The 22204-nt window shown below is 38.0% G+C and overlaps 2 protein-coding genes across 6 annotated transcripts in view; one reads left to right on the top strand and one right to left on the bottom strand.

Moving 5' to 3' along the window:
* Positions 1 to 22204, top strand: part of LOC138402586 (uncharacterized) — a 217198-nt gene that overhangs the window by 173144 nt on the left and 21850 nt on the right. The gene's annotated exons all lie outside the window — the stretch shown is intronic.
* Positions 885 to 22107, bottom strand: LOC117983546 (MTOR-associated protein MEAK7). Of its 5 annotated transcripts, none has more exons than XM_069499777.1 (12): positions 22023 to 22107; positions 20067 to 20229; positions 11314 to 11446; positions 10733 to 10824; positions 9426 to 9622; positions 8807 to 8943; positions 8132 to 8278; positions 7362 to 7588; positions 6719 to 6813; positions 5652 to 5742; positions 2488 to 2600; positions 885 to 2070 (listed from the first exon to the last, which is right to left on the bottom strand). In XM_069499777.1, exons 2-11 carry the CDS (start codon positions 20226 to 20228, stop codon positions 2490 to 2492), a joined length of 1392 nt encoding a protein of 463 aa, XP_069355878.1. In that variant the 5' UTR covers position 20229; positions 22023 to 22107; the 3' UTR covers positions 885 to 2070; positions 2488 to 2489. The 5 variants fall into 5 exon arrangements, with proteins under 5 accessions (XP_069355878.1, XP_069355876.1, XP_069355879.1 ...); XM_069499775.1 differs by lacking the exon at positions 22023 to 22107 and adding an exon at positions 21692 to 21867; XM_069499778.1 differs by lacking the exon at positions 22023 to 22107 and adding an exon at positions 21692 to 21865 and having other exon boundaries at positions 20100 to 20229.

Raw genomic sequence — 22204 nt, 5'->3', positions numbered from 1 at the left:
CGGTCCCGGGTTCGATTCACGGCAGGGGTTTGAAATTTCATAAGCTTCATGGGAGGCTTCGGTCGTGGCTAGTTACCACCCTACCGGCAAAGCCGTGCCGCCTAGTGATTTAGCGTTTTGGTACGATGCCGTGTAGAAACCAAAGGGGTATGGGTTCAATAAAAACTGCCATACTCCTTCCAGGTTGGTCCGCTTACATTTTAGATTGCACCATCACTTACCGCCAGGTGAAATTCCAGACAAGTTTTAACTTGTATCTGAATTTAAAAAAACAAATGATATCAAAAGTGTTGCCAGCCAATACAGTAAGTAGTTAATGTTATTAAACAATGAAGGAATGTGCGACATGACATCGAAATTTGTGCGAAAAACAAATAAGTAATTACAATATTCACTACCTACTTATTACATACAAATAAGGTTTGATATCCCTTGGCACTTAAGTTTTGGATATTCATATCACGTATACACTTATAACGCGTACCTACGACTAGTACATTCACAAAATAGTACCTACCTAAGTATTAAATAGACGGTCGTCCAAAATTTTTAAAATCCACATCTGCTGCTAGTTTTAAGTTTGCTAACTTTAAATCATCGCTTTAATTAAAAGTACGTGAAATGTTTATGACGTAACATCTATGTATTTCATACAAGCTCCCGTACTGAGCGAGCGTTTTGACGTTTCATAAAAAGTCGCTGATTTGACTAGAAGTCATCATCCATATTATATCATTTGACTCAAATGTTACCCAATTTGACTGTATAACGGCAATTACGAACTGCACTTCCGTCATCAGAGTTCTATCCGTCATCCGTGAGAATACCAGCGATTATCTACGACATACCTATATCATAGGCTCCCATACAAAACAAAAAGGAACGTATTTTCACGGACTCGGATCGGATTAGTGCGTAACCGCCGCTAAACGAATCTTATTTTTTAAAATTTAAACAGATTCACTAAATTATACAGATTAAAAAAAATTAAGTTCATTATATTTACCCTAAGACCTTTAAGAATAAGGTGAAAAAAATGAAATAAAATGATTTTAAATAAATAAAAATTAAGCATTATTTGAACTGTAGTGGTAACATACATTAGTTATGTACAATATCCATTTTATATTGTACATTTACATCCATTGTACAACAATAAATAAATAGTTTAAATAAATATTTTACACTATATTATATTTTGGCTCAAGAGCCAGCGCGTGCCAGACCTTTCTTATTTTATAGAAGCTGAAAGTTTCTCTGCCTATTGTCCCTAACACTGGAAGGAACGTTTGTTTGGATCATGATGGCTTTGGGAGATAACAGGTAATAATAAAGATGTAAAAAATCTTAATCTTTTTCAGAGTAGTATTATAAATCATGTCGTGGATTGCCAGACATTTAGTATGGTGGCAACCCCCTGCCCGACACCTTTAGTTTAATAAATTATTAACGTTTACGGGTGTCTGGGGTTCCCACGACACTAAGCGTGAAATCTATAGAGCGCACTCTGACTTTGCTTAGACTTAAGACAGAGTTAAAACGAGATACGAGAACGTATATCTCTAGCATAAATCTGTCTCGTGTTAACTGAATCTTAAGTCTGAGCAAAGTCAAAGTGCGCTCTATAGATCTCAGACTAAGTGTTTGGCAATGCATGACGTGATTTCTAATACTACTCCGAAGAAAACATGAAAAAATTAGACTTTATACTTTTGTTTATACTTTTTATTATACTGTTTTTATTGTACTGTTTTATACTTTTATTTATACTTTGACGTAAGATTTTTTTTACACCTTTATTACCTGTTATCTCCCAAAGCCACCATAATCCAAACAAACATCCAAACTAGTGTTGGGTACAATACGCAGAGAAACTTTCAGCGTTTATAAAATAAGGAAGGTCTGGCACGCGCTGGATCTCTCTCTCTCTCTCTATTTGGACATTAATTTCTTTTCAATATCGAATGACTAGTCATGTGCGAAAGAGAAGACTTGTTAACTTTCGCACCATAACGCATGTTGTAATTGATATTGTGCTTGTACTACAATACCTTGCAGTCTCGTATTTATCTGAAAACACGAAAAGTATAATTAAAGGAAATGCATTTCAAATAGAATAGAATAGAATATGTTTTTATTCAAGTAGACTTTTTACAAGCGCTTTCGATTCGTCGGGTAGTTTTAATTTACCACTGGTTCGGAATGAAATTCCAACGGGAATCCAAAAATCGTGGCGGAAAATGTAATACTCGGTAGATACTAAATACTGTGAATAATTTTACTTCAATAATTTTTCATGCAATATTTATCTAGAAAAGCTAATGAGTTAGTAGAAAATGTTGTTATAAGTGACGCAAATTTCTAATGCGTGTGGCCGCCATTTTAGTGACGTCAGCACTAGACTGAAGTTTCGAGCTGATGGTATATTTTTATTTCGGCTGACGTCATGGTTCCAGCGCAATAGCAATTTGTGGGACTTATACTCACGTTTATAACGGCGGCTCCTCTCGGAGGCCCTCACTATGCCGCGTGCGGCCCGCCATCTCGAGGATCGCCTTCGCGTCAGGGTTCGTATCCAATATGCTCATGTCGCGTTCGTCCTGCAGATCATAAAACATTTAAGCCAAAGAAACGATCAAATCAACTTGTTTAATGTTATACTCTATTCGCGGAAAGAAGTTAGTATAGCGCTCTCTCTGTTACGTAATCCTATACACATGATAGAGACAAAAATCTCAGTGGGCGCGAACCAGTTTGAGTCACCAACCAATTGACAAACAAAACTAATTGAATTGCAAATGTTTTTTGAAAACATTTTCCAATTTAATTGCGAATGTTTAAAAAAAATGTTTATGATTGGTTGGTGTCTCAAATTGGTTAACGCCCACTGTCATTTTTTGTCTCTATCACTTGTATGGGAAAGAACGCTCTACTAACTTCTTTCAGCGGATAGAGTACCAAAAGTGTTTTAAACGTATTACACTGATATTATGTAAAGTAATTCTACTTTTGATTGTACCTACTACAGGCATAACACATATAACTGAGGAGGTTCCTGCGGTAGTGGAGCGGTGCGAGAGGGGTGTGACGACGCGACGTGACGCGAGAGCTCAGTGATTCGTCAACTTGTGACAACTGTCTGTTATACTTTTACCCTCTAACAAATAAACCTGGAATAGCGGCGTAATAGTTATACTCTGTTTTGTTTTTTCCTTCAAATGTCAAATTACTGATGAGAGAGAAAGACAAAACAGAGTATAACTATTCCACCGCTATTCCAGGTTTATTTGTTAGAGGGTTAGTTTTATTAAAAGTTATGGGCAGATTACACCTACCGAGTAGTGAAGCGAGACAGTAAAATGTCACTCGGCCGAGACAGTGCTGTGGCTGAGAAATTGCGGCGAAATTGCACTCTTTAAAGTGTTTATACCAACCGAGTACTCGGCCGAGGACACTGACTCGCCACTGTACTCGGTAGGTGTAATCTGCCCATTAGGGATAGTAAATGAAATAGGTCGTCGTCCTGTCCCGTCGCCTGCCATAGACAAGGGCTTTCTTTTATTATCGTTATACTATAGACTAATATTGTCATAGACAAGTTTAGGACACATAATGTAACACCGTCACCCTCCCGTACCGCAGGAGCCTACTCTATCTAGCCTATATTAAAAATAGCTACAGGTTGTCTGCTTCTTCGTTTCAAAAGATCTTCAAGTGCAAAATTAATTAATTTGTTCAAGAATACTAATACAAGAAACTAGAGTTATCTTTGATGTACTAATCAAATATAACTCTAGTTTCTTTGCCTTTTACTTTCCCTTTCTACATTGTATAACGTACGAGTAAAATGAATTTATTTATTAGGACCGCATTTGCTACTTATGATAAGTCAAGACTCTACTTTTTGGTTTTGGAAAGCAGAACTACTATATAGTTTATACAAGTTCTTTTTAATAAAAATGGCGAGCAAACTGATGTTTAGTGATTACCGCCGCCCATGAACATTTGCAGTACCAGAGGAACCAATGCATTGCCGGCCTTTCAGAAATTTTTGTTGGTGCGCCCAACAAATTTGTTGGTTGGTTTGTTGTTCAGGAAGTTGCATAAAACGTTGACCAATCACAGCGCACGCATAGTAATTCAATGCTATGCGCACGCACAACAAAAATACCTAACACACTGAAAAACATCTAACTTATCAGTTTACATGGAAGTAATGTTTGCGAATATGGATGTTGCTGTTCTTTTCTAATGTCCCGCAAATTGCTAATGGGCGTGGCTGTAATTTTAGTGACGTCAGCACTAGACTGAAGTTTCGAGCTGATGGTATATTTTTACTTAAATATACGTCAAATGACGTCATTTCGATGTTAATGAGACATGGATCCAGCGCAATAGCAATTTGCGGGACTATTACTAACTAAATAATATTTATACTACGACAAGGGTTTATTACGAATATTTGTAGAAATACACTTCAAAGTACCAGGTACTCATAAATCAGAGCCGTCCCTCAGTCCATCGCTCGCGGGCTGTTTGCCCAGCATCTCCAGAAACTGACGCTCCGACTTACGCGTGTCTAGCACGCTCTTGCGTTCCGACACTGTAGGCCTCTGGGATTCAAGGGGGATGAGGATATTAGGAGATGGTAGGACAAATTGTAGAAATTATTGGAGAAAACCCATAAACAGTCGCTTCAGTACTGAGTTAACATACGTATCACGAATTTCGTCACTGGCAGTAAGCGAGACCGTGGCCGAGTGGTCAAGGCATCGGGCGCGAACCCAGAAGATGCAGGTTCGATTCCTGCCGGTTACGCAATTTTTGATATGTATTTAAACTTATTTAAAACCCATAAAGTCGCTTAGAAAGAATCTCAACCAGATCTCGATGGTAATTCGATTGTACATAAATCGTGAACAGTGAACTAAATTAACAACTTTCAGGACAAGAAGTGTCATCCACTTTCTAGCCAAGCGCGCTCACCTAGACCTCATCATTGCTCTGTTTCTCAAGAGATGTCGTTAAGCGCAAGCCCACATAATATAAAAAAAATCGTTTCACAAGCCTCTCTGAAGATTATTTTGTCCTTATTTCTACTGTTTTAACTTATAAACTATTAGGCAATCATAAAACAGAGCTGTCCCTTAGTACGAGTCCATCGCTCGCGGTCTGTTTGCTCAGCAGCTGCATAAACTGGCGTTCAAACCTACGCGTGTCTAGCACGCTCTTGCGTTCCGACATTGTAGGCCTCTGGGAATGAAAACTAAAGCTACGAGGGTTCCAAACGCGCCCAGGTCTGAGAAGAGCACACAACAAACTTAGCCGGGTATTCTTTTTATTAGTTATTCGATTGTACATAAATCATGAACAGTGAATTTAAATTAACTATGTACAGGACAAGAAGATTTGTCAGAAGGAAACCCTTCTTCTGTCAATTTTCAGAGATGAAGATTTGGTCCTATCAGTTTTTTTAGTTAAATATCTCCATTTCTTTAGTTTTACTGAAAAAGTACCAAGGAGTCATAAACCAAAAGAGTTTCTTGTTGTAGACGAGGGATTTTAGATTATTGGAGGTTTTATCTCTACGAAACTAGTTTAAATCACCGATTAGTTAGTATAATATGAATTACTGTTAGTAGGTATCTTACCTCATCTTTATCTAGGGCCGGCTTGTCTCCAACTCCCCAAACTTCCAGATTCCGGATACGGAATGTAGGCTCTTTGCTGAGGCGGCGGTACCTAGCAGATATCAAATTATATAATAAATTCAAGTACATTTTCACCAAAGATTGCCTGTAAAAAATTCTTGTAGCAATAAAGGCTTCGTTTTTCTATCTTAAAGATTCGATTGCCGTACAATATATAATAAAATTTCTTCGTCATATTCTAAATGCGTGCTCGTATTTTTATGGGCAAGCAAATGCAAATGGAGGAATCCCCAGGATGGCCCTTCATACATTGTGATACTCGCAAGAGACGATGCCGCAGTCGCATGCTAGTAGAATACATGTTCGCTACTTGAACTTCGTACATTATGCTACTAAAAACAAAGAATTCGAACTTTAATGTCGAACTGCTGATCCGCCATTTTGCCGAGAATCGTAGGAGACGCAACGCGCGAGCGACGACAAGGTGGGTATCGCGAGACTAGTAGCAGACGCGTAGGATACCGGTAGCGAGTTGTGCGAATCACCATACAGTATGTGAGATACTCCTCAGCGACTCATCTTCGAGACTCGCGTAGGGTACTAGTCGTCTGTAAGTATCGTAATGTAAGAAGGGCCGATAACCAACTCTTGGGTATGTGATGTGTGGCACAAAATCAAAAAAAATAAACGTTTTTCGTTCCTCCTTTCAATAATGTCGGTCTGTCACTGTTTCATCTCAAACAACTCAACCAATATTGAAGAAAGACAGTAAACACTTTGTAGAGGTAATATGATTCTTTTTATCGCAAAACAGTAACTTTTTAAGCCCCGCAAATTGCTAATGCGCATGGTCGCCATTTTAGTGACGTCAACACTAGACTAAAGTTTCGAGCTGATAGTATATTTTTACTTAAATATACGTCAAATGACGTCAAAATGACTCATTTCGATGTTAATGAGACATGGTTCCAGCGAAATAACAATTTGCGGGACTTATACAGGATAGCAGAAATATGACACAGACAAAATCGCAGGAATCAACCCGTAAAAACTAATACTCGCCTTACCCTCGGAAGGTGCTGCAGGACTCCGCCGAGGCTCCTTCGCCGAAGGGTTCCGCGCTGACCCAGATGCCGCCGAACTGGAACTGACCTCCCATGAGCTGGGGAAGCAAAGGGTGCACTGAACAATAACATCATATTTTAGAATTTTACGTTTGTAAATACATTTGTGTGCCTGCATATAGAGCTGATCAAATTAAAAATGAGGAGATCCGTAGGAGAACTAGACTAACCGACATAGCTCAACGGGTTTCGAAGCTGAAGTGACAATGGGCAGGGCACATAGTTCGTAAAACCGATAGACGTTGGGGTCCCAAGGTGCTGGAATGGCGACCTCGCACCGGAAGACGCAGTGTTGGAAGACCCCCCACTAGGTGGACGGACGACATCAGACGAGTCGCAGGGAGTCGCTGGATTCAGGCGGCGCAAGACAAAAGACCAGTGGCGTGCACAGTGTTCGAAGCCAGGGTAGGCATTAGTTAGTAGGAACCTGTTTACATGCAGGTCATATTGAAAAATATGCATTGAGCTATTACAATTGGGGTAAGCAGTGCATTTATGCCTCTATGACCTGCACGCCACTGCAAAAGACCTATGTCTAGCAGTGGACGTCTATCGGTTGATGATTATGATGATGATGATGACTTACCAACCCATTGGGCAGCGTCTTCGTATGATGGTTGAGGTACTGGTAATGGTCGTTATAGTTGGTGGCGGGGTACACCCTCATTTTGGGCGCGCACGTGAAGAGGAAGGAGTCGTCGGTGCCTGTGAAGTTGGGCCCGAAGCTCCACGACGCGGTGGCGAAGCCCCCGAATATGTAGCCTGATGAATCCTCCAGGATTATCACTGAGGGACCCTGGTCTATGACTCTACCTAGGGGATATAGCAAGAGAAAAACCTATAGTGAAAATCCATACTAATATTAAAAACCGGCCAAGTGCAAGTTAACTCGCGCACTAACTAAGTGTTCCGTACTACATTCGTATTATATCGACATTTTGCACGATAAATCAAAAACTATTATGCTTAAAAATAAATAAAATCTGTTTTAGAATGTACAAGTAAAGCCCTATCATATGATACCCCACTTGGTATAGTAATCTTACTTTGAAAGTTGAAAATAGCAATCTTTGTTCATGACCACAATTTAATTTTTTTTTGTGTGATGTAACCACAAATTCATGGTTTTTAGATTTTTCCCCGAATGTCTGCTGTAAGACCTACCTACCTGCCAAATTTCATGATTCTAGGTCAACGGTAAGTACCCTGTAGGTTTCTTGACAGACCGACAGACAGACAGACAGGCAGACAAACAACAAAGTGATCCTATAAGGGTTCCGTTTTCCTTTTGAAGTACGGAACCCTAAAAACCTCTCCGAACCCCACGGAAACCCCTCCGAACCCCACGAAACTAACCGGTCATGGTGGAGAATGATTCTCCGTGTATGTTGGTGGAGAAGAGGAACCGCCACTTGTGCTGGTACTGCCGGGGCAGATGGCTGTTTATCCAGACGATGTGAGATAGATCTATGAACGCGGGATAGTCTGGCATTGCTTCTAGACCTGGAACAAAGTTAAAAAGGTAGTTTTTGACTCGGATTTAATGTGAAATGTTTCCAGTCTAGTGGTTTGGTAGACATAGGCTACTTTTTATCCCGGAAAATCAAAGAGTTCCCACGGGATTTTTCAAAACCTTATTCCACGCAGACGAAGTCGCGGGCATTCAGCTAGTCGATAATAAGTGTACACAACATTTTCGATTATTATGCCAAGTAAACTTAATATTATGACTAATACTTAGCATTTAGCAATAGCATTAATTAAAGCTATATAAATATAATTATAAATTAACAGGTCAGTAATTTATTTTAAACTACATATTTTCAAGTCAGCCAATAGTTACTTATAAGATCAACCCACCGTTAAATGATCGAAGAGTTTTTTCTGAATGCAGTAGCTGAGTCATGAAAGAGTCAATACTTGAGCATTATAGCCAAAGACCTCAAGCAAGAGAAGCGCTGGAATAAGCTCTGTCATGGTCTCATGTGTGTTCAACAAAGGAGTATTGATTTAAAAAAAAGTGTTAGGTACCATCAGAAGCGGGAAGCAAAGATGGCGCCGCGGGTGGTAGAGGCGTGGGACTCTCGTCTCCTGCTTTTTTGTTGATGCCGTACAGGTTCACGTACACCAGCTCAGCCAGTTGCTTGAGAAGGACGTTGCCTTGTAACCTGCAAACAATATATATATATATATATATATATATATATATATATATTATTTTATTTTATTTATTCATTATAGGCGCACGCTTGACCACGATCAAACCTGATGGACATGATATGGACAATGACGCAATACATAGTTTAACCAATTAGGCGATTTGGGACAAAATTAAAACGTATATCTATCTGCATATATTCCTATATATATAAAAGGAAAAACTGACTGACTGACTGACTGATCTATCAATGCACAGCTCAGGGTTTTGGCATGCAGATAGCTATTATGACGTAGGCATCCGCTAAGAAAGGATTTTTTTTAAATTCGACTCCTAAGAGGGTGAAATAGGGGTTTGAAATTTGTGTTGTATGTGGAAGGATCTGGGAACCCACCGCACTATTATCCCAAGAGAAGTCCTGCCATTTTGTGATTAATGTGAAGGAGTCACGACCCTCAGCAATACTACTACAGACTATAAGGAAGAACATACCATTTAGTCAACTGTGCAGCAGTACAATGATGCTGCGGCGAGTCCAAGTCCCCGCCGACGGTGGCGGCTACGGCCTCGCCTAGCGCCTGCACGTTGGACGCGCTAGCCCTGAACCCCTTGTCCTGCCATGTTCTAACACGTTTGGACGAAGACGTTTTCACCATCTTTATATATGTTGATACTATGCTTTCGCAATACTGAAATGATTAATTTAGGATTGAAACTTATGCTGAAATCTATAGAGCGCACTTTGACTTTGCTCAAACTTAAGATTGAGTTAAAACGAGACAGATTTATGTGACGGATATAGCTCTGTCTCGTTTTAACTGTCTTAAGTCTAAGCAAAGGAAAAAAGGAGGGCAAAAGAGCGAGAGGCCGCTCACCAACTAGGTGGTCGGACCAGTTAAAGGGATCTAGCAGGTGTGGATTTTATCACATAGTGAAAATGGCCACCAACAGAAGCCGGTGTAAACAGATAATCCATTCGAGGGAAGTTTGCCAGGACCACGATCTCCAGCAATGAAGGAACGACCGGAGAGAGAGAGAGAGAGAAGTCTAAGCAAAGTCAGAGTGCGCTCTATAGATCTCAGCCTAAGATGCCTATATACACAGTCCGTTCTGTCTTACGTCCCGCCAGGTCACGCACATTGCACAAAAAACCAGTCAAGTGCGAGTCGGACTCACACACGAAGGGTTCCGTTCTATCAGTAGACGGAGTAAAAAATCTAGACAAAGGAACGTTTGCTTTCTCATTCACACTAAAAAGAGAGTACAGATAAAAGTTACGATAGATAAGAAGAATGTGATAAACAGAGACGCAGACGATTTTTTTCAAGGAATACAACTTTAGTTGCAAAACAAACTTTGAGAATTTGTGGCATCATTGTATTTCTCATTAGTTAATTACTCGTTTTCACATAAAAAACGTTTAATACAAATCATGTTGATCAGTTAATACAAATATTGACTACTAAACAATGGTAATTGTCGTGTTATTATTAGTTACGTCGGGCTATCGCTATCTCAGTCGCGGTTACACAGTACTTTAGTCTAGCTTTTTATTCAGTCTACGGTTCTATCGTACAAGATATACTACTGTATTACGTCATATTTTTTCACGGCAGCCATATTGGAATTTTTATTGTTTTTTGTTATAGTGGCAATACACACTCTGTGAATATTTGAGCTCTCTACCTACCGCTACCGCCTATCAGTTCATGAGATACAACACGCTGACAGACAGACGGACGGATGGGTACGTAGCCCTATAAATCGAGTCTGAACAAGTAAATCAATATAACAAATACCTCTTTTAACAGCTGATATGGCAGTTCCACGTCTTCGTTATAATCCATACCGAGACAGTTGTATATCACTATCATCCTTTCTTCCACTGTACCTGAAACATCAGAAAATAATCAAAAAGATCAAAGTGGAATATACCTATACGACCGCAAGACTCGTACTGTCGGATGAATAGTTATATTGGCACCGATTCCGTTGTCTTTTTCTAAACTAAATTTAGAGTATCTGCATCCTTTTCTTTTTAACCATGCTAAAAAGGGACAGAACATGAATTTTACATTTAAAGACTCTAAATATTAGTGCACGCTACAAATTTAAACAGTAGGCTCGCGACTGTGCGCTAATATCACGGGTTTTACCATCTAAAAATTAAATTTAAAACTGTCAAACTGCGTCTGTCCTTTTTATATTACATTAGTAAGAAGAGGATGCGAATACTCTAAAATTAGGTTGTGCTCAGAATCAGTACCAATTGTACTGATTCTGAGCACCGCGACTCTCGGATGGCTAGCAGCGTTCTTATAAATTAAAGGAATAGCTCTTTCCTGCAATATAAACATAGTTGGGGGAGCAATGAGCATACCTCGTACATTGTATACGTAGAGCTCCGCGAACCGATTGAAGTCCACCGTGGCCGACTTCTGCGGGCCCGAGCCGAACAGGAAGTTGGTAAGGTACTGCGCCAGCCGCGGGTCTATTTGCGGACCCCAGAATTTCTACAAACATAACATACATTGCACGGGGCTGCAATGGCTTGTATAGTACGGTGTAATAACATTGTAAATTGAAAAATTAAAAAGAGCAACCGCCGAGTTTCTTGCTGGTTCTTCTCGGTAGGAACGGCATTCCGAACCAGTGGTAAATTAAACCTGACTATTCATAAGCACTTTTAAAAAGTTTACTTGAATAAAAAAACATTCACTTATAATACCACAAGAGCTTTTCACTCCAATTTTCACAATTGAATTCAACCTGTCAGTTTGACGTGTGGACTTCAACTACCAGAGAAAATTTTCAAAAAATTATCAGTATAATACCATGTAGGTTGTACCACGTGACGTCGAATGGTGCAATTCTATTGGTCGACATTTGGGTCGGAAAAATAATCTATTCAATTCTATTCTATTCTAAGCTAGAGATTTTGAACCAATATGGACAGAGTCATTTAACAAACAAAATGGCACCGACTCATTGGTGATTTAGCACCAATGCAACCTCAGTGACGTCTGGATTTCAAACGGGTCGTTCATTAGTATCTAAGAGGGTGGCGCTGATTTATTTGGTTCCAAAACCGTGAAAAATTTTGTTCGCTTGGGCATATCTTGTCATTTATATCGATATATGTACTTAGTACTTTTTATTTTTTTACACGTCATCATCATCATTATGATCAACCCATCGCCGGTTCACTTCAGAGCATGGGTCTCCTTTCAGAGTGAGAAGGGTTTGGCCATAGTCTACCACTCTGGCCATGTGCGGATTGGTAGACTTCACACACCTTTGAGAAAATTATGGAGAACTCTCAGGCATGCAGGTTTCCTCACGATGTTTTCCTTTACCGTTAAAGCAAGTGATACTTATAATTACTTAAAAGCACATAGGTCCGAAAAGTAGAGGTGCGTGCCCGGGATCGAACCCCCGACCTTCGATTAGAAGGCGGACGTCCTAACCACTAGGCTATCACAGCTTTACCTGCCAATTTTTTCATCAAAGAACTCTCGTAATGAATTGTGAAGCTTAGAGCTGAAGTGTAACATAGGCTACTTATTATCCTGGAAAATCAAAGAGTTCCCACGGGATTTTTTAAACCTAAATCTACTCGTACGAAGTCGCGGGCATTACCTAGTACTTAATAAGCATAGACTTATATATTACTTCGTATTTATATCGTCATTAATATCGATGTTAATAAGCATGTCCAAATTGCAGGTAATTTAAAAGAACCTCTTCCTCTTTTGATCGTTAAAGATCGTGTCGATCTAAGTATATAAAGTTCGATAAGCAAAAATTGCAGAGCCTATTAAAATATACGACCAATAAATCTTCTTTACATTTCTGTTTTCCTGGTACATAAGTATATATTGTATTCATTATAGTTGGACCATATATGGAGGCTCATGGGTTACTGTCGTGAGGATATTTTAAACGGGCTAATTTAATTATTTTATCTACGCCCATACTTTAAATCCTCTATAAAAGAGACAGCGCTATACTGCTGGCATAACGAGACAGATTTATGCCAGCAGTATAGCGCTGTTTCTTTTTCACAGGAGTGTTATAATGAAATTCAGTACAACATTATAACACTCGTTTGAATGCTTTAATGGTTATTAAGATATTGGGTGTTTTAATGTTGGCAATAAGCTAACTGTTTCAGAATTTTTTATAGAGGATTCATAATATTATGGGTGTAGATAAAGTCTTGTATGCAACTGTTGATAACTAGGTATTAAAACACTCAAGTCATACTATTATCACGCTCGGCATTGCATCGCCTCGTGTGATAAACCGACTTTCGTGTTTTAATGCCCCTCTTTATACAAGAGTTGCATATATAACTATGAAATTATCTTTATTTAGTGTTGATGTCACGTCATACCAAATTTATATTATGCGTGATTAACTGATTATTATGAGTGTGATCTTCGACTTTGTCAAAAAGCGGCGTAAGGACGCTCTAATATAATTTGTATTATAATAAATTGTACAATTAAGTATATTAAATTACAATTAAATTATAATTAAGTACAATTAAAATAAAATTAGTGAATATTTGAGTTGATCTTGTAAAGAACTTTGTGTGTTGTGTTTGTGTCAACCGAATAATTTTTCTTTGTGCCTACCCACTCCTAGCAGAAGCTTTACGCTTTATTTGGAGGGAAAAGGGGAGTATTAGTCATGATTAAAATGGCTAATAAGAGCAAATCTTTCACATTCTTCTATAATATTCCACATGTTTTGTATATGTTAATTTAGATGTAGGTAGATAATAGTTGTATCAATTAGTTAGTTGTTAATGTTAAAAGATTGCAAAAGTTGGAGATGTATCTTATTGGTAATTCAATTTGAACCAGAGACCTACGTAATGCTGTATATGCCTATAATTGATGATTGTAGTAGTACTAGAATTGTTTGTGACCTGTTTTTAATTATTGTGAATGTTGTTACAATTTATCGTTGGCATATCTAATTAAAAAAAAATGTTTTCGGGAATATTTTCCACCTGACTATGTTAAATTTACTTCCAAAATAACTGTAGTACACTCTATTCTTATTTACTGGAAAAATCCATATAAAAACTGCGCGCCATATTTCATAGCGATCTCCAATATTTACGCGCTGAGCATGGTTTCCTTCACTCTTAGTCCATAACAATAGATTAGCTGCATTGTATCAGAGTTTGGCCACGAAATACGGGATCAGTCCTCAGCACTCACTTCTTTCTTTGGATTTTATAAAGCTCTGGTTTCCGGTGGAATAATTACGTTCTATAGGAAAACATTTTTTTTTTAATTTATAGACTAGCGCTTGACTGCAATCAGACCTGGTGGCAAGTGATGATGCAGCCTAAGATGGAGCGCGCTTGTCTAGAAGATGCCTATTCACTCTTGACTTGAAGGTACCCATATTATAATTGGAGGGGAAAACTGATGCTGGAAGGGTGTTCCAAATCTTAGCGGTTCGAATCAGAAATCAGAAACATGCCATCTTGTTTCAGTGACGTCATCCGGCGGCGGCCACTGGCCTAGTAAACTATACTATATGGCATAAGAGGCGGAACAGCTTGGCACCGTGGTCGAGGACCAGGGAGTGTTTGAGAGTGGATCCGAAGCGCGAGGCACGCGGAGATCCGCGTGTTCGTAAACGTTTTTCCCAGAAAGGGGAGAAAAATACAAGGGACAAAGATATAGATAAACTAGCTGCTGCCCGCGAGAAAAACAATGGTTTGAAGTCGATCTTTCGAAAATCAACTCGATCTTTTCTGCAGAATAAACTGAATCATTAAATTACGATATAATAAATTGTTTATCAATTTAGTTTGCTTTTTCTAATTATTATTTTTCATCCAACTTCTGTCATTATTTTTGGAAGGACATTCCGATTCCATTTTTGTATTTCGATTTGTTTTCTCTTCATTCCAATACGAAGCGCTTACAAAGAATCGCTTATTCCATGGCCCAACGCTATGAAATGTTTGGCTACCTAGCCAAACATTTTTCTAGCCATTGTTCGAGAAGAAAACAAACAGTATTCCCCAAACCGAAGCTCGTGTTTACACCGGCCTCAATAATTTATGTTTCCATTAGTGATTTAGCATTGTATGCGCTTGATGGTAATTGTGGTGAGCTGTACCCTGTCTGCAGTTGAAACGTCTTAATTGAAAACTGTTTACATTAACTAATCGTTACTTTTAAAACAGAATATACATTTTAAGGGTTCCGTAACTCAAAAGGAAAAACGGAACCCTTATAGGATCACTTAGTTGTCTGTCTGTTTGCCGGTCTGTCAAAAAACCTACAGGGTACTTCCCGTAGACCTAGAATCATGAAATTTGGCAGGTCTTATAGCAGACATTTGGGGAAAAATCTGAAAACCGTGAATTTGTGGTTACATCACACAAAAAAAATTAAATTCTGGTCATGAACTAAAACTTCTACTTAACTAATACTAATTAGTATTTTCAATTTTCGAAATAAGATAACTATATCTAGTGGGGTATCATATGAAAGGTCTTCACCTGTGCATTCTAAAACAGATTTTTATTTATTTTTATGCATCATATTTTTTGAATTATCGTGCAGAATGTCGAAAAAATACGACTTTAGTATGGAATCCTCGTTGCGCGAGCCTGACTCGCACTTCGCCGGTTTTTTGTTAAATTCCGTAGGATTCACAGAAAGGTTAATGGACGCTAACAAACTACCAAACAAGCATCACTTTTGTGTATATGGGTAGTAATACTCGATATCTACAATAGTATCAGCAGTTCCTGACTCCATATGGTTAAGGAGTGCTGTACTCTGCAGCATCAAGAAAGAGTTGGAACTCGAAGTTCAATGTTTTATTGTTATTATATTATAATGTTGATGACTTTTTAAATGACAATTGAAATTTTAAATAATGTATAGATATTTGAATCAGTACCCTTATTATAAATGCGAAAGTGTGTTTGTTTGTCCTTTAATCACGTCGCAACGGTGCAACGGATTGACGTGATTATTTGCATGGGTAGGTATAGAGATGTACTTTTTATCCTAGAAAATCAACGAGTTCCAACGGGATTAAAAAAAACCTAAATCCACGCGAACGAAGTCGCAGGCATCAGTTAGTAATTAATAATTTTGACATGATGACATAATAATATTTTAAATATTTTAAATTTATTTAAATCACTCAACCCCAACACGTGCCAATTTTTCCTAGCTAGTACCAAACTGCGCAGCGCAATTCACAGTTGTAAGGATTGTTTACTCGTTTGCGAGTGATTTAGGTATATGGGACCATCGATGTATATATGGGACCGATTGCTGCCCAAACAATGTAGCCAGGTCGTTAGTGCCAAAGTCACACACGTTTGTGAAATTGAGTTATGTTCCAGTTGCAAAATGGTTTATTCCTGGTTTTGCGGTTAATTAATTTGATTGTTGTTACCCGTACGAAGTCGAAATTCCACGGACACGTACGAAGCGATATTCCTTCTCATTTCAAATTCAAACCGCTAGGATATGGAACGCCCTTCTGGCATCAGTTTTTCCTTTCAAGTCAAGAGTGAATAAGCCTTCTGATATCATTTTTCCTCTTCAAGTCAAGAGTGAATAGGCCTTCTGATATCAGTTTTCCTCTTCAAGTCAAGAGTGAATAGGCCTTCTGATATCAGTTTTCCCCTTCAAGTCAAGAGTGAATAGGCATCTTCTAGGCAAGCGCGCTCCTTCTTAGGCTGCATCATCACTTGCCAGCAAGTCTGATTGCAGCCAAGCATTAGTCTATAAATTTAAAAAAATATCACCAAACTAAAACAGTGCAAGCGCTTGCAAACTGGCACGTCAACTTGCTGGTATACTACATCAGTGACATTGCTTCTCCTGCGATTCTGTTCATTTCGAATCTAATCCTTCAGAGAAACTTCTAACATAGGCTTCTTTATAGCTTGCAAAATGATATTTAAATTTTTTGATGCGTTGGTTAATAAAACATTGACTTATTCAGCCTATCTACATTTGATATTCAGGATATCTTGATTAGATTAAAATGATACCATTAACATACCTACTGATAGAAACTAATAAAACTGACTAGGTATATATAAGGTATGTATAGTAGTCACTGGTCAAGGTTAGATAGGAGTGGCCACTGCAAAGTAGTCTATCCCTAATGACCTGACACACTTTATGATTGTGTAAAAATGGATATTTAATTATTATTTAACTGTGAGCTGTTAATTAGGTAAAAGCTTATAATTTGTCGGAAATATCGAAACATTATGAGCGTAACTAGGACTTATTTTTAAGGAGAAACTAGGAGAGAGAAATACTTTATTTAGTGAGCGCAGTGAGCGCATAATTTTTTCAATGTGCACATCATACCTCGAAACTACTACTTGCAGTTAACCGCTTTTAAGAAATAGACAGATCGGCGATCTGACTATTCTGCTACATGTTTCATCATCATGATCAACCCATCACCAGCTCACTACAGAGCACAGGTCTCCTCTCAGAGTGAGAAGGGTTTTGGCCATAGTCTACCACACTGGCCATGTGCGGATTGTTAGACTTCATACACATATTTTATGGAGAACTCTCAGGCATGCAGGTTTCCTCACGATGTTTTCCTTCACCGTTAAAGCAAATGATATTTAATTATTTAAAACGCACATAGCTCCGAAAAGTTAGAGGTGCGTGCCCGGGATCGAATCCCCGACCTCCGATTAAAAGGCGGACGTCCTAACCATTAGGCTATCAGAGCTACATGTTTACTTCTTGTTAACTAATCGAAATTGCAAATGCAAATGGCAAATACCAATTTTAAAAGCAAATTACCCATACCATTCGTGCAGTTTATTTTAAAACCAGGTTTACACCTCAACATCGATTTAGCGAATCGTAAATCGAAAGTAATAAACAATTTCTCAGAATTACGACTTCGACTCGTGTTGATTGAGTTTCGGTTAGCGTTGACCAATTTTGATGATAGGCTGAGTGGGCTCCTTCTCAGACCAGGGACGCGTTTAGAACCGTCGTAGCTTTAATTTTAAGTTAACGTAATTAATTATCACTTTCTTACAAATTAATGATTGACAATCAAAAAGTGTAAATGCTCGTGTAAAATTCGATACACCTCAACATCGATTTAGCGAGTCGTAAATCAAAAGTAACAAACAACTTCTCAGAATTACGACTTCGACTCGTGTTGATTGAGTTTCGGTTAGCGTTGACCAATTTTATTGATAGGATAGAAATACATCCAATATTCGAATAGGTTATAAGTTTAAGTGATATTGAAAAATGGTGATAATAAAAAGAATAAGTACCCGGCTGAGTGGGCTCCTTCTCAGACCAGGGACGCGTTTAGAACCGTCGTAGTTTTAAGTTTACGTAATTAATTATCACTTTCTTACAAATTAATAATTGACAATCAAAAAGTGTACCCATTTTGAATAATGCTTTGAGTTTTCGAGTTTGGGGGTTAGACGCAAAGCGTTTTGTGTGTATAGACGAAAATATATCGACAATGTAGGGATGAAAATCTTACGTTACAGTAGTACAAATGTGAAAAATGTGAATGTGAAAATTTATATAAGACTAGATGATGCCCGCGACGACCGCGTGGATTTAGGTCTTTAAAAATCCCGTGGGAACTCTTTGATTTCCCGGGATAAAAAGTAGCCTATGTCACTCTCCAGGCTTTAAACTATACCCATGCAAATAATCACGTCGATCCGTTGCTCCGTTGCGACGTGATTGAAAGACAAACCAACAAACCAATAAACCAACAACAAACACACTTTCGCATTTATAATAAGGGTACCTATACTGATCTGTAGAGTTGAATATCTATATAGACCCTCTATATACCTTACTACTGCGTACTGCGTCACCTTAACGACTGCACACAGAACAACATCTAGTTTATCCAACAATAAACATTTGAGTAAAGTTAGTTTGTTTATTACTGGAACCAATAATAGCTGTTCTACGGGGCTAATTGCGTCTTTCATGAAACTCCGCATTCCGCATTTAGCGACAGCAATGCGTGCTTTGGCGCTTATACGTATACCTGTTAAGCCTCTTATACACGAACAGTTCTAACTTCTTTTAGAATAAAAATATTTTTTTACTAGCTGATGCCCGCAACTTTGTACACGTGGATTCAGGTTTTTAAAAATCCCGCGGGAACTCTTTGAATCACCGAGATGTAAAGTAGCCTATGTCATTCTCCAGGTCTTAATCTATAGCCATGCAAAAAATCACGTCGACCCGTTGCTCCGTTGCGACGTGATTGAAGGACAAACCAATAAACCAATAAACAAACACACTTTCGCATTTATCATAATATGGGTAGTGATTCAAATAAACTTTTACAAGTACCTTTGAACCGTAAAATGCATCTAAGTACCATTGGTCCAGAATGGCTTTCTTACCGAGAAGAACCAGCAAGAAACTCGGCAGTTGCTCTTTTCAAAGATTTGATATAGGCACAATATTATGCCGTGTATAAAGTCAGCGTCAGTCAGCAAGTGATATTTAAATGCTTACAATGGTACTGATTCTGAACACAACTGACTCGTGACTTTAGCTGCCAGTCGCGAGCCTTTCTAAAAATACCCACATACTCCAACTTAAGTTAATCACAAAAGATAATGTGGTGAAGTGAGCACAGAACATAAATATATGACAAAAATGTAATAAATACTTAAAAAACAAAGGACTACATAAAGAATCAAAAAAAAAATTACTTAAAAAGTAAAGTAAGAAACTTATGAAACAAATACAACATAATATAAAAGTGATAATGAGCTTGAATTAGTGACAAAGCTTTGAACTGTGATCCAACTCATGGTAATGCAGGTTCAAATCAATTTTTGACATTTATTCAAAATCTAATTTCAAATTTTTAACTAGGCATTTTTCTGTGCCAAAATTCATCAACACATTCAGCAACCGAGTCATGAAAAGGTGACAGACAGACAGACACACACACATTTCACATTTACAATATTACTCATTTAGTATGGAATTTTACTTAATCTAAGTCATCTAAAACTACGTAATAGAAAGCAGTCACCGCAACAAGCTCAAAGGAAACTAAAACATAAAAATGAACATAAAATGAACGAACTTCTAATGATACTGGGTCTACTTTGCCACTCACGATGAGGTCCTCCTCCCGGATGCGCTCAGAGTTCTTGCTGGCCGCTCTGAATGTTGCCGCTACATACTTTGGCTCTTCTTTTGTGAGGAGAGTACATTTTGCCGCCAGCTTTTTGCTGGTGTTGCCCATTCTATAATAATAATAGAGGTAGTTATTAAATCAAAACTGTATTAAATATGTCATGTAAAGCTTAAAAATGCCTTTGAAATTATTAATTACTGGATGGTGTCCATGACTTCATCTGGGTGGATTTAGGTTTTTATAAATCCCAAGGGAACTCTTTTAGTTTCCAGAATAAAAGTATATCTCCATCCCTAGGATGCAAACTATCTCTGTACCAAATTTTATCAAATCGGTTAAATGTATGGGCCATGAAAACTAGCAAACAGACAGACGGACACACTTTTGCATTTATAATATTAATATGGATGGATTACACACATTTTTAGGGTTCCGTACCTCAAAAGGAAAAACGGAACCCTTATAGGATCACTTTGTTGTCTGTCTGTCTGTCTGTCGGTCTGTCAAGAAACCTACAGGGTACTTCCCGTTGACCTAGAATCATGAAATTTGGCAGGTAGGTAGTTCTTATAGCAAACATTCGGGGAAAAATCTGAAAACCGTGAATTTAGGGTTGGATCACACAAAAAAACATTAAATTGTGGTCATGGACTAATAACTAGTATTTTCAATTTTCGAAGTAAGATAACTATATCAAGTGGGGTATCATATGAACGGTCTTCACCTGTACATTCTAAAATAGATTTTTATGCATCATAGTTTTTGAATTATCGTGCAAAATGTCGAAAAAATACGACTGTAGTACGGAATCCTCATTGCACGAGCCTGACTCGCACTAGGCCGGTTTTTCCATTCGGTTGTACTTAGACTGTTTTGTAATAATTGTGTGTGATTGTTTCTATATGTAAAGGGTATCTAACCATGTAATTTTTGACTTAATAATGGGATTCGAATATAGACTGAAAACATAACATAATGGTAATTAAGTCACACAGACAAAAGCATTATTAAAAAACTATTGTACCAGTTAAACTAATCTTTTAATTTAAAAACTCATCAATATGTATGATTCAGTGTCACGAGTATAGTATCACCTGAGTATCACGGCCACTTGTTTGTATTACAGACAACTATGCGACCTTTTTATTACCTACTATAGCCTTTAAGGAAACACTACCTACCCATAAAATAAATAATTGGAGTAAATGTATTCTGTGCACTGCACTCTAGAAACTATTACAACTTTTACGCACAAAGTATGAACGAAAATCATAAAAATACTAGGTACCTGTTTTTCTCACAAAACTTGTTTTTTAAATTGTTTTACTTTTTATGACATTTTCTTTGTAATTTTTTTACTATATTACTAAGTATCTTAAGTTAACTATCACAGCACGTAACACGTGGTTTCTTTAAATAATGAAGCACACGAATTTACGTTATTTTATTAACATTTAATGAATCAACATTCAATTTGTTGACAAAATGATTCCATTGATTATGCCCTCCAAGGTGAGGTTACCTATCAAATTTTTTTTTTATTTACTTTTTGTTGTCACTGATAACAATACCTTGTTCACGGTGCACTCTGTTCGAAGTCTACGAGCACAGTCTACGAGACTCTACGAAACACCGACCAGAAATAAAAGCTACGAAACACTCGTGCTACAGTCTAGCCAGCCACCAAAGAACTTGGAAGTTGATGGGCGGCTCGTCTGCATGGCCTTGTCTCTCGTAATTTCGACTTGGAAATAAACCATCCCGGGTGAATTGTAAATATTTGAACTGTGTTTACGCTATCAAAACCAATAAAATGTTTAACAAACTCACAATGCGTAACTAACTACTTAGTACTTCATATTAAGCTCATAATAGGTATGGTTATTTGAAAAATGTAGGTACCGTAACAGAATCACAAGTTTTTAAAATTTTTGTCTGTGTTTGAACGGGCCAATCTTTGTTCGGAACGGCTGAAGTGCTGAACTTCTTTTAACTTGTTGCGGAAACTCTTTGACGAAACTTGTTGTTGAAATTTGTTATTGAAACTTGTTAACGAAACGTGTTGAAACTTGTTGACGAAACTT

This window comes from Maniola hyperantus, chromosome 7, assembly GCF_902806685.2.
Source record: "Maniola hyperantus chromosome 7, iAphHyp1.2, whole genome shotgun sequence".
In the NCBI taxonomy this organism is placed as follows: domain Eukaryota; kingdom Metazoa; phylum Arthropoda; class Insecta; order Lepidoptera; family Nymphalidae; genus Maniola; species Maniola hyperantus.
This window is presented reverse-complemented; position numbering and strand designations above follow the sequence as displayed.